The following is a 16910-nucleotide window of genomic DNA, read 5'->3' on the forward strand; positions in this document are numbered from 1 at the left end:
GAGCAGATGTTAGCGCACTGAAGTTGGTCCGTGTTATGGGATGGGCTACTTAAGAATTTACAGAACACCCAGAATTCAAGATCTATCAAAACATTTTCAATTCAGAAAATAATAACAATTAAATAAAAACGGTACACTCTGATACTTCTAGATTTCTGTGACTATAGTAATGGCCTGGGTTAGAGTGAAAAGCACACACACACACACAGGCGTGTCCGGTTGCAGACCGGTGCCGACACAATTCCCTTTTGCCATCAGTCAGATGTCTATTTTTGGCCGGAGGCTCAGCTGATTGTGAGTCTTGACGAGTCCACCCCTCCCTTATTTTTTTCTTCATAGTCAGTTGTTCAGGCTTATTAGAAGAGGGAGTTGTCCGCCAGCAGAGGAGGAGAGTGCTGGTGGCTGCTTAGCTCAGCCAGTACTATAGGATGCGACTCCTGGCTTGGGTCGAGGTGAAAACATTTTTGATTGGCTGTTTCTTGTCACTATAGCCATTTCGTCCCTGTGTGGGACTGCTGTCACCGCTTTTTTCCTCGACGGTGGGGAAACAACCTTTACTTCACTCTAGACTGACAAGTTGCATCTTTGAGCTGTTTCTATCGAACTTATTTTTGTACTCAGTGCTGTAAACTCCTACAAAACAAAACAAAACAAACAAACAAAAAACTCCACCAAACTTGCTTGATTGGTTAAAGAGGATGGAGACGAGCCCGATCCCGGTGGTGACGGTCCAAACCGCCCCCTTCGAGGACCAGCGGCCCGGTACCAATGGACTGCGGAGGAAGACTGCGGTGTTCGAGGGGAAGAAAAACTACTTGCAGAACTACATCCAGAGCGTGCTGTCCTCCATCGACCTGCGGGACCGACAGGGTTGCACCATGGTGGTGGGCAGCGACGGCCGCTACTTCAGCCGAGCTGCCATCGAGGTGATAGTGCAAATGGCAGCTGCAAACGGGGTAAGAATAGGGCGACCACCAGTGTCATGCATTTGTTCCTCTCTGTCAGCATGCAGGAGTCATTTGTAACCAGCAGTAATGTTACTGTTCTGCTCTGCGTTGGTGTGAGTTACTACAAGCAGGCTTAAACGCTTTTAGAAAAAACACTTCTTGTTGGAATGGAAGACCAGCGGAATAATTATTCAACTTCACCAACAAACTCAGGATGTTAATGTAGCCTATGGCTTCTTTTGACCTGCACATATGTTTAAATCATTAACACAGAGATGGAACAATTCACTGGGCTGGGAAATTTAGGGTCATCAGATGTTATTCTGCTACTTCTGGTGGGACTTTGGGAGTTTTATAATAAATCAGAATTGTGCAGTCGCTTATAGTTTTTTCACATTTGCAGTAATTGTTGATACTGATACATACAAACCTGCTGAATTGAATTTAACAAGTCAGCTGCAAATAGGTTAAAATAAGAAGACAAAGTGAGGCACTGAGGAGGAAAGTCCCTGCAGCTCTTAGGCTGTGAGATCTTTGCAGTTGGCTTGGAAAAGTTCCAAAGGAAAATTGGAAAGGAATATAATTTGTTTTGGGGATCAGTGCGTTTAAAAAAAATTCTTTCTGCTGGTCCAGCCAAATGTCTTCTGGTGTCAGCCTTATCAGCACTTCCATCCATCCTGCTCTATTTTCCTGCCTACGTCTGCCCCCCACCACCGCTAACACACTGCCTACACCTCGGTGTTCAATCTATCAAGGGCTAAGTCTACATGCTGGGGATCCTCTGTCATACTGCAAGGAAAAGAACCAGAAGGATAATAGAAACACTTGCCAACTACCCACCCAGTGCATGTGCTGTCCTTCTCAACACTGGTTACTGAGAAGATTCCATTTGTTAGGGCTTTCCCTCACTTTCTGATCTGTCCTTTATATACACATGCAACATCCCGGATGTTTAGAGGATGCCAGGAGAGCAAATTCCTCTCCAGTGAGGACAATTTTATTTAGAGAAGGAGAATTATGTTGGTGGTATTACCACTTTAGTATAAATAGAGGCGTAGTTCTGTTATTTAGGCATCCTTCTAGAGGGAGATCATTTGCCTTTTAAAACAGGCAGCCAATTAGTCGCCTGCAGAATGACAAGATTCTTTGGGACAGGAAGTGATTTTTAACTTTTTGAAATCAGGAGAGAAACAAATGGATTGGATTTAAAAAAAAATTCAAAGAATATGTTTGATTGAAAATGGAACAAACATTTTTAACATTTTTTACAAATATGTTGCATTCTGTTTTTATAAAGCATTATGACTCTTTTTGAAACACAAAGATATTATATTATATTATGATTTTAGACCAGGTGATATCTGCCATGATATGAAACCATTATTGCTTCTCACTAATATTGGTGATGCACAGATTGGTCGTCTGGTAATTGGCCACAGTGGGCTCCTGTCCACCCCTGCGGTTTCCTGCATCATCAGGAAGATCAAGGCCATTGGAGGGATTATCCTCACGGCAAGTCACAATCCTGGAGGCCCTGGAGGAGACTTTGGAATCAAGTTCAATGTGGCAAATGGAGGTGAGGATTTAGAAAATACATTTGCTTTTCCATCTGACTCTTATTTAGAAATTTTAAAGTCAAAAATAGAAGTTTGAGACAATTTGATTTAAAAAATATATATATTACAGCAAAAATTAATGCTAATGTTACAACTTGGCTCCTAGGCCATGATATAAAATGGAGTGTGATATCAGAATTGACAAATACAGGTGATTTGTTAAAGATTTGTTAAAGATTGGTGCCCTAGATTTGTAAAAAACCTAGGGCACCAAATAAAACTTTAATAACATTACAAGTTTCTCTAAGCATGCCTTTGTGCCACACCTTCTCCTGGATGGGCAGTTAAGTAAACTCATGCATGTATCCAAAGACTCTTGCACTGCCAGGAGTTGTAACACCAGTGAGGGATGCATTTTTCATTGTCTTTGTTTCTCTGTCTGGCAGGGCCCTCTCCAGACACAGTGATGGAGAGGATCTACCAGGTGAGCCGGACACTCGAGGAGTACGCCATATGCCCCGATCTCCGCATTGATCTCTCTAGGCTCGGAAGACAGGAGTTTGACCTCGAGAACAAATTCAAACCTTTCAGAGGTACAACATTCGTGCATGTTTAGTTAAAAAGCTTCTCTGCATCATTCTGAATTCTTCAGTGTTATCCACAAGCGTGGATTTTCCCCCACATTGCTACAAACTTTCCTGTTGTGTGATGCTAGTAGAACCCCTCTTTCTGTCACTCAAAATGCACAGAAAAAAAACATACTCTCATCCAGTACTAACAGGTTCTTCTGTCTCTATCCAGTGGAGATTGTAGACTCGGTTGAAGTGTATCTACAAATGCTACGAAACATCTTTGACTTCACTGCCATTAAAAGTCTCCTCACAGGACCAGATCAGCCTAAAATACACATAGATGCCATGAACGGAGGTCAGTTCATCAGCATACGTCCTGTAAGCCCTGCACTGCAGTTACTGTTATTCATATTATTCTGCTAACTTCTACTCACCTTTTGCTTTGTTACAGTGATGGGCCCCTATGTACGTAGGATTCTGTGTGATGAGTTGGGAGCTCCTGCTAACTCTGCTGTAAACTGTGTACCTCTGGAGGACTTTGGTGGCCGACCTCCTGAGCCCAACCTGACTTATGCCACCTCTCTGGTAGAGTCCATGAAAGGAGGCGACTTTGGCTTTGGGGCGGCATTTGATGCAGATGGGGTAAGCCATTTGGTTGAAGTCCTACTCCAGAATGTGCAATCATTTATTCAAGACTACATGGGTGTAGTGGTGCTGAAAAGCACTGCACCCATGGTCTGATACTTTCAAGTGTACCATATAATAGTGGTTTACACATTTGCTTCACAAATGAAAGGTTGCTGGTACAATTCTACCTGAAGACACAAATCTACTTTGGGGGTTTTGTCAGGAAAGGCATCATGCATAAAACTGCCAAGTCAAACAAAACAACAGTGCTACCTACTGTGGCAATCCACTGTGACAAGGGAATGGCCAGAAGTGGCTTTTAATGTAATTCAGTAATCACAGAGTGTGTTGCGTACCTCTGTTAATGTTTGGTTACCGCAGTAAACGCTTTATACAAACAAGATTTCCTGTTTAAGTTTCAAATTAAAAGCCCTCTATTATTTCAGGAAACAGAAAGGCTTCACTGTTTATATTGTGAAACATGCGCAAGACCTAAAGAACTCAAACTCAAAGTTTTATTAAAGAAAAATTGTAATCTTAAGCTTACCTCTGCCCAGGACATTCATCCTTTGACAACTGGCTACTAATTTACACCGGAAAAAAGGGAGCAGGGAGAAAGTTACATAACCGTAGAACCAATTTCTTACATATAGATAATTATTTTCTGCACAATGACAAAAGTCATGTAGGATGTCTTCTGGGCTGTCTTGAGGGGAAAGCTGCTTCAGTACTGTTTGCCTTAAAAAACAAACAACCGTGAAAAAAACAACAGATTTAAGGCGACATTTGAAACGTTTACACAGACCCCCAAGATATTCAAAAACTGGATAAAATAACATGCAATAGGATGACTGGCAATTTTCCACTAAAACCTATTTTGATCTGTGTTGTACTGCAAACACTCTTATTAACCAGGACAAAGGAAGAAGTGCGCAAAAATTAATAGGTAATACTCGAAATCACTTACTGTACATTTTAGGGATGTTTCTGAGGTCTTATTAATCTGTACTGCACAGGAGGATGTTCCTAAAGAACATTATGAGCTGCCCCCTGTGAATTGTCCAGTATTCCTTCAACTGGATTTGGCTTAAAAGGAAATTAAAATACAGGGATTGGAAAATGCATGAAGAGATCTTTAGTAACTTGGACTCCTGCAAATATCCTTCAAAATTTGGTTTAATAAGTCATTTAAAAATATATTTTTAAAAAGAAACAGAAAATACTGACCTGAGTGTGCGCTGGGATCATATTTAAGAACATATTTAAGTGGCTGTGGCTGTTTTAGTTCTCATACATACATAATATCTCTAATAATCCATAATATTAAATAATTAAATAGATCCTTTTTGTGGTATTTACATGCCATGTTGCTCCACAATCTATTCATTCATTTCTTTAAGCCTAGCTGACTTTTATTGCTATAAAAGCTAAATCCAAGATATTGACTCCAGCCAGAGGCAGCAGAGAAATCCTTATTTATTTTTTATTTGTTTATAATTGCACGTTGATTTCAGGAGTGAAGGCAATGGGTGCAAAGTTGCAGTGCATGCACAATAATCCAACGGGCGTCTCACTTTTTCCACAATGTCATCCAATAGACATTTATTCTGTATAAACAGACACAGGCACACACTGTTTGCTTAGTAGTGTAACATCAGGAGAATTACATCACATCTGCTCTGTTTCTCCCCCAAGGATCGGTATCTCCACTGTGATTAGCACCGGTGGTTATTATCATACTGGGTGGATGTTTCTTTTTTGGGGATATATAGTAACCGATATCTTCTACGCTCCCCACAGTAATAATGAATCCTGGGGGGTGGGGGGATAGTACTGAGAATTTGTTACTTGTACTGTTCTATGTTTTGTAACCGTCTACTAAAGATCATTTATAGTAATGTGAATGTTTGTGATACAAACACACTTTGTCCTTAAAGGATGTTGTTTCTTATGTTTCTTCATTATCAGTAACGCTCATGAAAAGACCAACAATGTTCTAATCAGTGTCTTAAATGTGACAGCTTTCCTATCCCTTCAGCAGAATTCAGCTCATTACTATTTAAGTCATTATTTGGCGAGTTCAAAAGTATTTACGGCAGCAGGATGGAGTGCTGGGGACCGACTCAAAATAAACTAGAGTTGCTATATTCATTGTAATGAAGGGACATACAACAATGGTGGCCTGAGGAGAATTAAGCAATTTGTTTTGGTCTTTTTGTGGGGGTTGTTGGCAATACATGTACTATAAAAAGGGTTAATTAATGCAGTTATGCTAACTAACTACACAGGACTCACAAAGCACTTTATGGTTTTGTCGTGTTCTCAGGACCGATACATGATCCTTGGAGAAAATGGCTTCTTTGTGAACCCATCGGACTCAGTGGCCATCATGGGTGCTAACCTCTCCACCATCCCCTACTTCAGACAGTATGGCGTCAAAGGATTTGCTCGAAGTATGGCCACCAGTGCTGCCCTTGATAGGTACCACGCACACACACACACACACACACACACACACACACACACACACACACACACACACACACACACACAATCAGTAGATGTAAGAAGTTCTATAACACCACCCACACTCTTCCTACAAACTCCTGCATCAGTCCAGTCTCCGGAGAGGGACGACACCCACTATGAATAAAGCTGTGAGATCACCCCCCCCCCCCCACACACACACACACCAAACACACACACACACACACTTACTCACCCCCCTATAAATACTGTGTGTTATGTAAGGGTAAAGCTAAGCAGAGGGTGGTGAGTGAGAGGACGTGATCACCGCCAAAGTCATCTCCATTAACGTTGTTCCAGCAGGAGAGATCCCGGCACAGCACCTCGCTGACGCTTCTGCAGAATGCTGCTCAAGGGAGCCGTTTGATGAATGATGAATCTACTATAGTTGCTAAAGACTATGTATATGGATGGCAGTCATGAAGTTTAGCTGTTTAAAATGTGCTACCTAACTACATTAAAACATTTAACATCCTGATTTAATATTTTATAAATAATAGACCTTATAGAAGTGCAAAGATTTCATCCTCCCTTTTAGTAACTTTCAACACAACCTCCTTTTGACCCCTGCCTATATTTATTTAATCTGACCCTCTACCAGAAGAAGCGTATAGGTGCATATTTATTTTGTGTCCATGAACTAGACACATTAAAGATGCACTAAAGTGAGGTAATGGACTTCCAAAAGCATTTGGACGAGATTAAGAAAGTAAATCACTATTTTCAATATTTTACATTATCCCGATGAAGTTACTCTTAGCTCAAAAGACTCCTTCCTAAAAGGGTACTTGATGAAGAGAGGCCTGTGGTGGGCAGTGATGTGTCACACTGTCTTCTTAAACCACCATGTGTGATTTAAAATCTAAACAGCATCCGTGAAATTTATTTCATTTATTCATGTGTGTCTTTATGTGTGTGAAAGAACTAATCCTTTACTGTGTGTAACTGCTGAAAGGCACATGAAGTGATGCTATTACCAACCCTGATCCATCTGGGTTTCACAGTTGTGAGAGATGCTTAGAGGCAGTAAGAGAAACAATTTTGTCATTCCCCCTCCTGAATGTGTAAGTTTGCTAATTTACAAAGAAATTATCTGATCCTTTCCTCATAAAGAATACCGAAGATGGGTCATGAATCTGTCTTCCAATATGACAGTAACCCAAAACATAATGCCGTAGCAGCACATTAAGGTCATGGAGGGGCTTAGATGCTAGTCCCCAGACCTCAACATTATAGAAAATGAGTGGAGGGAGCTAAACTTGTGAGTTGCCAAGCAGCAGCAAATAAATCTGGTGATCAAAGGTTTCTTCACTGAGTACTAAGTCATTTTTACTTTTGGATAACACTTTTTTCACTCAATGACATTTAAATCAATTTATAACTGTTATGTACTGCGTTCTTTTCTGGATCTTTGGTTGATATTCTGTCTCTCTCCATTAAAATGAAACTATAATAAAAATTAGAGAAGGATAACTTTTTGCGAGCAAACTTACAAATTCAGCAGGGGATCAAATAATTATTTCCCCATTGTATGCGAATTGGAATTTTACGTCACAGAATTGCTGGTTATCTTTATTTACATGGTGCTGTTGCACACTAAGGCAGACAAACACACAGACTGCATCCCTTGATATTGCACTACTCCTTGCCTAAGGTCATGTCTTATGATGTTGAGCCCTAATAATCACACTGAATGAGTTGCTTGAAAGGTTTGCATACACTGGCTCCCCAGTCAGCTTGGCCTCATCACACACATGCACACACACACACACACACACACACACACACACACACACACACACACACACACACACACACACACACACACACACACACAGGCTGATACCCAAGACACAAATGTCACATGTCCCACTGCAACCCTGAAGCGCGAAGCAATGCCTCCAACACACGCTTTTCAGTTCTTCTTCTAATATTATCTTTATCTCTCGTTGTCTACTTTCTGAGCACTTGCCCTTTTGTATTGATGATAGTATGCATTTATCTACTGGAAACTTTAATTTAGTTGGGAAGTAGAAGCAACCTTATAGATAATACTTAACCCACTGATAATATCATGCATAATAAACTGCATAACACAGGCTTTTGATTTTTTTCACGTTTAACATGATTTCACTTGATTAGTCTGACTACATCTGCAAATCTGTGATCACTTAACTGGTAATTAATGACACTGTTGCTGACCAGTGTCACTTTGTTCCACTCTTAGTTTCACAGCTGCCGCTCGTATGAGCGTGACACGAGTTCGTCATGTCACACTCATGTTATGTATATAACGGCATGAACCTGATAAACTCGAGAAAGTGTTGAAGTGCTTAGTAGTGTGAAGTCGGACCCTGGAGTCTGTCCAAGTGTGGGCTGTTTTAGGAGACCGTGTGTATCTGTGTTCTGAGTGTTTAGACTGAGGTTCCCTCCCTGCTATGTGTTTAAAGTCAAGCAAACTGTGTTATAAAAGCTTTGATAAATGTGATGGTGTATATACTCTGTGCGCTGATGTGTATGTTAGTGTGTGTTAACAGAAAAGACAGAGAGAAAGTGAATGCAACTGTTTTCAGATAAGCAAAGGAAACTGACTGGATTCAGGTGGACAGGAGGCTGGATTTAAATCTATCACTTTGGTTGGAGTGTGTGCGTGGGTGATTTTATGTCTTTGTGCACATGCTATGCAAGACGCGGTGAGGGAGGAAGGGAAAGTGGGTGGGAAATGTTGGTAAAGGAAACATCTGCCTCTGTTTTCACAGTTCCAGGGATGGAAGGATGTAGGATTGAGCCACTGGTGTGCGTGTTACGATCATGAAATGTGAGCTCTTTTACTGATTAGCACGGCAAAGTAGAAAGGTCAAATATTTGATGTTGTGCTGTAGCTAAACAGTTACAGAAAGCTGTTAATGACCGTTGGCGTTGTGGTCATCGGGATTGTTTTTGTGCTGAGGAAAGAATTAGTAATTAAACCAAGCCACTAATTCTCTCTAGTGGTATTGCATGATGAATAAGAACCTAAAGTGATTAAAACCTTTACACAGTACCTTTTATATTTACTTTGACAGAGAACATTAGGAGTAATTGACCTCGACGCTGTGCCGGGTAACGCCATACAAGGCCACTTAAATCAGGTCAGGCAGGGAGAGCAGCATCAAGAACACAGAACTAGGCAGGCAAAGATAAACATTGCTCTAACAAGCACATTTATCGCCTGATTTACTATGATCGATAGCAAATATATTCTTGACACAGCTTTGCAAAATCCTAGAAAACTGTTTTGACATTATGTCACAAAGGTATGTTGAGATTGGCACTCCAAAATAGCTATGACCACTTCCAATAATTATGCTAAAATTAATTTTAAAGTATGTTCAGCTCTGACTTGTAGAGAACTAACAGAAAAATCATGGAATAAAATGCCAAGAGAGGAAGGTAGGGAGAGACAGATGGCTTCAGGGTCGGGGTGGGATTACATCAGGGAGTGACTCAAGATCCCGTCTTGTTTCCAGTGATTATGGACAGGTTGACAGAGAAGGATTCCTGTGGACTATGATGTTCACAGATAACATTGTGACTTGCAGTGAGAGTAGGGTGAAGGTGGATGAGGGACTGGAGGGGTGGAGGTGGAGGAATGAAAGCAACAGAATCTGTGTACAACTGAGACAGAGGAGGATGGAAAGGTGAATATACAGTATGTACTGAGTGTCAGGGGGGATTTATGACTGATAGTAGTAGTAAGAGTGAAAGGGGAGGGTTACAAGATGGTTGTAAATATATATATACATATGATATATGATATGTGGTGTGGCGATGGTAGTGCTGCCAAAAACAGGAGGCAGAGCTGGAGGTGGCAGAGCTGAAGATTCTTAGATTTTTGTTGGGAGTGACCAGGATGAATGGATAGGATTAGAAATGAGTAGATCAGAAAGACAGCTCAGATTAAGCGATTTGGAGACAAAGTAACAGAGCCAAAGTTGAGATGGTTTGAAGATCTCAGAAGATGGACAGTAAATGCTTTGGACAAAGGATGTCGACAGGAGGAGAAGAATAAGATCACAGAGAAGAATGTGTGATTGCTAAGGATAGGGATATGGAAGCAAATGATCTGCTGTGGTGCCCCCTGAAGAGAGCAGCGTAAAGAAGAAGAAAAAGAAGTTCAGCGTTGAGTTCCGTGGCAGCATTATCAGCAATTAACATTGCATTTCTGCTTTGACTACTAAGGGTTATTGGTTCGGGTCAAGCTCAAGTAATGCTCCGGCATTGCTGCTCTTTTAGCCTGAGCCCTAAATCCAAACTGAGGCGTGAGGGTGCTGAAGGCTATGTTTGGTAAAATGTCAAGCCAAAGCCAAAAGCTGGCCTTATTTTACTTCACGGATGTAGAGAAACATCTTCACTCATTGTACCTTCCCCCTCCGCTGGGATTTACTAAGGTGCAAGATAAAGGTTACTTAGTGTGGGTCATATTGTAAGCGTGTGTGCAACAGAGGTTCCAGAGAGTTGAGATGAAGGAAAGTGGACATACCTCCTACCTGCTCAGTTATGAAATTTCTTTCCAGCTCTAATCTTGTCGGAGCAGAGCTTCCAAACCATTCAAGACAGACCTGCTCTAACTTTCCTCAACTGCAGCTCAGTGTTGTCACATCCTAGAATGAAGTTATTTAGCTTTGTTCATACATGCAAGGCTGGACTTGCTCATCGCTTCATGTATATTAGAAGATTAAATGTAAGTAAAACACAGACAGTAAACATCAAAATAATCAACATCCAAAAATAGAACTTCCTTAATACCCTAAAGAAGGTATTCACAGGGAAGGATAATATAGCTAATAATTGATTGATACTAACCATTTAAAAATACTGTATATTATGTGACCGACTTTAGATTCCTTGCCTGTAAATTGTCAACACTAGTGTGAGAAAATGAACTTTGACTGGAGAGCATTACAGTTTACGGCTCACACCTACACACGAGGGGATTGCAGCTCTAAATAGGCCTTCCAATTTCATTCCTTGTGTCTCCAGACGTATTAATCTGCCAGGTTTTTAAAAAAAAAAAATTTTTTTTAAATCTCGTCAGAAGAATCCAACATCCCGGTTATCCTGAGACATTTTATTATATCTGTTTAAATGCACTTGTACAGTCATTCTAGCACTGTGTGTTCAAGAAGTTGTCTTTTAGTGGAACTGGAAATTTGATCTTAAAACCTGTTCTTGTTTGTGCTTTATCCCTGAGGATGTATGGATGTGAATGCTATGCATGGGTGTGTGTGCAAAGCTCTGTTGGTGCAATCATCAAACTTGAGAAAGCACGATTTGCTTTATTCTCACATTGTTCGGACGCTACATTTTTGCAACGTTGCATGAAAGCCGAGCACTGCTACAGTCAGTGTCAGTGCTTATGTTGGCCGTGGACGTGCCGTTCAAAACATCAAATGCTCGTCAGAAGTTCAGAGTTCCTGTTTTCTTTTAGGAATGCCAGTCTTTCCATTCCAGCACTTTCTTCCCCAGGGTGGGGGAATAAAGCTGGTTTACTCTTATTTGGTCATTTATCCCATCCTCTTGTAAACAGCTGCGGAGGGCACTGGGGGTTTTATGCATGTGTATATGTATAAAACCACTTAAAAATTTTGAAACTCACCCATATTCACATTTATAGTATTGCACCATGAACTCTCACCACATCCCACAGTACGAGCATTTGCGATGCTGGTATCCATGTATTTGTTCCCTTGGCTGCAAAATCTGTTTTGTTGGTTGAAATATTTGGTTCTGCAGTTTTTAGACTTCTCCTGTAAAGTGTTTATATATTATGCAATGATTGCTGTGGAGATGTTTGTTGCAAACTAAACATTAAAACTAAAACTAAACTAAGCAGGCTTGAGCTGGTAACTTTTCTAATAGGATCAAAGACCGAACCTTTTCTTCAAGCGATAGTTATATCAAGCTGTAAGCAAGAACGCAAATATTAAATTGTCTTAATCCTGCTAACAAACAAAAACATTTGTTGGCCGTAAAACCAAAAGTTGTAGAAATGGTCGAATGAAAGCTCAAGGCTCAAGTACCAATCAAAAGTCAGTGTCAGTGTGTCGATCCCCGCCCTCCCCCCAGTCTGAGTGGTAACGCATCCTCTGGTAAGATGCTGAACCATGAGTTTAAAGTGCTGTATGAATGTCTAGCAGAAAGTGCTTTGGGTGCTCAAACTGAGTAGAAAAGCAGTGTATAAGTACTGATCCATTTAGCATAAAGTGTGCATTTTTCTTCTTATCGCATCACTGCAGTTCCAGTAAATCGATTAGTTACTCTCTATTTTGTAATCTGCAACTGGGAACTTTTATTAGACTTTCTCTTTGCTCTTTTCCACTTTGGCTCTTTGCACTCCCTTTCCTCCCACATATTGAACTGTTGGCATCTTTTTTCCCCTCCACGTGACCCCAACATACACATGTATTCACACACACAGACACACTCACGCGCACACGCACTCCATCTTCTCCTCTCGCTATGCTAGCACACGGCTGAGGTTCTAAGTAAACATGAACTAAAAGGTTAACTCACTTTGTTCCTGCTCCCTTTGCCTTATTAAGTTATTGGATGAGCTGCTGGCAGATTGCGCTTGTCATACAGCATTTGGTTTGTTTTATTTCAAAGGTCAGAGTTTTTGTGTGTAAGCTAGTTTCTACATCAGACCTGGGATGTTAGATGTTAGATTTTATTAGATATTAGATGAATATATTGTGTGTATGTGAGCAAATACATCGCGTGTACAGGCAGTTTTTCTGACTTTTCTCCTCTGCGTGTTTGTAGGGTTGCCAAAGCAATGAAACTGGCCTTGTATGAGACTCCCACAGGCTGGAGATACTTCGGGAACCTGATGGATTCTGGGCGTTGTTCCGTCTGTGGGGAGGAAAGCTTTGGGACAGGTATGACCTAGCACATTCACTTACTATCCAAACAGAAAAAAGCACTGCCTTTATAAAGAGAGATTTGAAATTGCTGAATATTATGAGTACAGATCTCTACTGAATGCAAATGCAAGGCAGGATCAGCTGGTTAGATTGTGAAAAGAGGATCGCTCATTCAAATCCCCGGACTATCTTTGAAAATGTGAGTGGGAGTATGTGCATCCTTTCCCCTCAGCAACAACTGGTGCCTGCAAACAAAGCTGTCACTAGAGGACTGCAGTGGCCAGCAGCTGCTGCTGCTAAATGTGCAACAAGAACTTGCTGAAACAGTCACCACCACCACCACAAAAAAAACCTTTACATTTTTCCCTACGATTTTGGTCTTTTTTGCTACTTTTGTCTGCCAATCGGCTACTATTATAGTCTAAGTTTGCCAAAAAAGCTGAGCTGTAAGAAGTCAACAAAATCCAGCCTAACAGGGTAAGACACGTGACACGTTATTACTTTGCACATTTACATTTTTAAGTAAGTCAAGTCAGTTAATATTTATAATGCTAGGGTTTGTTTAAAAGCTTTATGGTCATCTGGTTCGTAATATTTCTTGCTCTATTGTTTTGTTTGTAAGTGTTATTTTTAAAGACGATATTTTTTAATTTTTTGGCATTTTGGCCAATCCGACTGATGCATCGCGGGATTCATGGTTCAGTAGCTTGCTCAAGGATAATTCAACATGCAGACTGACGAACCCAATCTACTAACCTTCTGACTGGTAGACGACCAACTCCCCCTCTTGAGCCATAACAACCCCATCAGCTCAACAGCTCATTCCTTAGCATCCCAGCAAACATGGTTGAAGACCAGAATCTCCCTGGTCAAAACTGGTCGGGGTACGACGTCAAAAACTGAACCATAGATGGACGCATGTCACAAAGTTAGAAACATAGATCAGATTATTGTAAAGAAGAAATTAAATAGATTTGTCTTTGTTTTTTTTTGTTTTTTTAAAAGGACAACTAATATGGCTTGCAAACGGTTTATCAAGTATTCCTGTATATTAGTTACTACTGTAACACTTTTAAGCTATTTATGGTTTTGCCCTTTTAAATTCAAGTTAATTTGTCGCTTGGTAACTTTAACAAATCGGACTCTTACAGTCGTCCCCTCTTTGTTCACAGTGTCCCTATTAAAAACTCAGGAATGTTTTCATTCTAATGTAAAATCAAATCCTCAGTGTGACAGCAGGTGGACTCAAACTGCAAAAGTTCTCTTGATAGGAAGTCTAACGAGGACATCCTGACGACGTTTGAGTGATACCTCCAACTGATGTCGTGGTAACCTCGGCGACCATGGTTAAGCTTTTATTTTGGAACTACTTTGATTGCTGGGATGCAACCAAAAGACAAAACACTACCGACCTGTCACCTCTAAGAATAGGTGATCTATTTGTATGAGAGCTGGAATAATATCATCTAATAACCCTGGGTAAAAAACACGATTTATAATGTGACTCCAGTTGTCACAACTGTAATTTTATTTTTATTTTTTGCTGGTTATAAACATGTTTATTTCTTATCTTTTCACTTTTTATTGTTCCTATTGTCTTGGAGCAACCGTGGCCACATCATTTCCTTAGGGGTTAATAAAGTATTCGGATTCTGATTCTGATCTAAACATGGGCGTCTGTGAAAATTTCCCTATTCCGTTCTCTTCCAGTCTGTTCGAGGTCTACGTGTATAAGCAGTGCATCCTGCCTGCTCATAGCTCCATTCAGAGTCAACTAATAGATGAGAGGGCTGTGACCCTGACTGCATGTGTAAATAATCCCCATTCTTCTGCTATAAAAGGAGACAGGGGCTCCCTGAATCACGGCAACAAACCGACACTCCTCCAGTGGTAGCGTTTTGTGAATACTAATGCAGACACGCACTCACGCCGGAAAGTATAAACAATTCATAAAAATACAGACATGTATAGGCTTGCATTTTAGATGCGTGTCCCTCTTGCTACAGTCCGAACCTCACCCAAAGTTTAGTCGTTGTTCTCTAATTCCTTGTGACTTCCTCTGCTTCTTTTTCTTTCAACTACTCAACCCTTTGTATTCACTAGAGAGGACACATTTAACATTTTATAACTTGAAGTAAAAAGAAACACGCCAGTGGGTGTGAACAGAAGAGAAAAGACCCATGATTGTTGCAAACGGAGGAGAAGATGGCGAGCAAATCCAAATATGAGAAGTATCGAGAAGGAGGAGAGAAAGGGAAGGAGCTGAGACTCAGAGAGGACTATGGGAGCTTACTCGTTATCTATCCATGTAAGGCAAAAAAGCTCAGAGGGAGCCCTGGATAGTAAATCATCAGAGCTGCACACCACTCTTGCTCTCTCTGAGACACGCAGCAAGAACAGTGCTAATTTAGAGAGCTATGTCAAACTTTGTGGGTTTTATTGGTGTCACTTTAAAAACAAAGGCACATCAGGTTAAGCTTTGTTGACATAGATATTAGATGTCTTTTATTAGGTGTCAATCTCCGCCACCTTTTCTGTTAAGATGAATGACAAAGACACAGAGAATGAGGCAGGGACTTAACAATAACAACTGCCAGTTTCCTAATGTGCCGGACATAAAGCTTTAGGTTCTTATTTTTAGTGTAGATGTTGAGAGGAATAGTAAAACAGACACAGTACTGCTTTTTAGTTTTTATTTTCTTTCCGATTTATAAAATATATATAAATCCAGCTTAAAATAACAGCTCACTTTCCATTTAAAGCTCAAGCAGGGGAATGTAACACATGCTTAACCTCAACACATACCTTTACAGTGCAGCTGTCTCTGAGAACAGAGCGAAAGCTCCCCAGTGAAGGAGACTGTGGGTGTGATGCGCTCCTCTGTTTGAGTTTATGTTTGCTCTGGGCTGGCAGGAAAGATTGTTTGTGTTGCAACTTTTTGTACGTTTCCAAGAGCCCGAGGCAACTGTTGCGAATTGGATCTGTGAATGAATTCAGTTGAATGTTGTAGATTAAAATTAACCCACCATTATACAGTTACATTAATAATTGGTCAATACAATAAACATTCCCTTTAGTTAAACTGCAGGTGAAAGTATTGTTCCCTTTCTTTGATAAAGTAACAGTTCATAATTTTAATTCATTGTTACTGTAACAAGATTCAGATAGTAAAATCAAGTCGAACATGCAGCTATTACTAGGAGATGGTTAGCTGAGGTGTTATAAAAAATGAGAAGCTAGATAAAATAGCTAGCTTAACTCCAAACTAACATGTTTTTCCTACCTTGGTACCGTATATCTGGATTTAGTGGAAGTCCTGTGCTAGGTAATGGTACTTATGTAGGGCTTTTCTAATGAATTTGAGCCTTACATTCTACTGCAAAGCTCATTCACCTAATCATAGAAACCTATTCATATAGCACTTTTATCTATACCTTGAGACTGAGATTCAGCATCTTGTCCAAAGATAATTTGAAACATATACTGGAGGAGCTGGTGACAAATATGCCAAACTTCAGCTTGGTAGACCACCTGCGCTACCATGTAAGCAACAGTGCAGAAAGTATAAACAACTTCTTATACAGACCCATGCTAACTGCTTATCCTTGTTTCTAATGTTTGTGTTACACTGAGCTAAAGGGCTAATCATAATTTCCAAAATTAAAATAACCTTCAATGTCTTGCATGAGGCCACATTTAGCTCCACTGCAGATTTTTATGGAAGTTTAGCCCCAATAACTAAGAGAAGTTTACACAGAGATGTTGAATTTTGCACGT

At 40.4% G+C, this 16910-nt stretch overlaps 1 protein-coding gene across 1 annotated transcript in view; it reads left to right on the forward strand.

Annotated features, from left to right (window-relative positions):
• Nucleotides 1-231: 231 nt before the first annotated feature.
• pgm5 (phosphoglucomutase 5) overlaps nucleotides 232-16910 on the forward strand; it is a 29933-nt gene continuing 13254 nt past the window's right edge. Inside the window, exons 1-7 of the mRNA XM_026188058.1 lie at nucleotides 232-956; nucleotides 2361-2523; nucleotides 2950-3096; nucleotides 3305-3430; nucleotides 3527-3717; nucleotides 6029-6183; nucleotides 13033-13148. Of these exons, the coding sequence (XP_026043843.1) occupies nucleotides 699-956; nucleotides 2361-2523; nucleotides 2950-3096; nucleotides 3305-3430; nucleotides 3527-3717; nucleotides 6029-6183; nucleotides 13033-13148 (1156 nt within the window). The 5' untranslated portion in view covers nucleotides 232-698. The remainder of the gene's footprint in view (nucleotides 957-2360; nucleotides 2524-2949; nucleotides 3097-3304; nucleotides 3431-3526; nucleotides 3718-6028; nucleotides 6184-13032; nucleotides 13149-16910) is intronic.

Source organism: Astatotilapia calliptera, chromosome 12 (genome assembly GCF_900246225.1).
Source record: "Astatotilapia calliptera chromosome 12, fAstCal1.2, whole genome shotgun sequence".
Taxonomy (NCBI): domain Eukaryota; kingdom Metazoa; phylum Chordata; class Actinopteri; order Cichliformes; family Cichlidae; genus Astatotilapia; species Astatotilapia calliptera.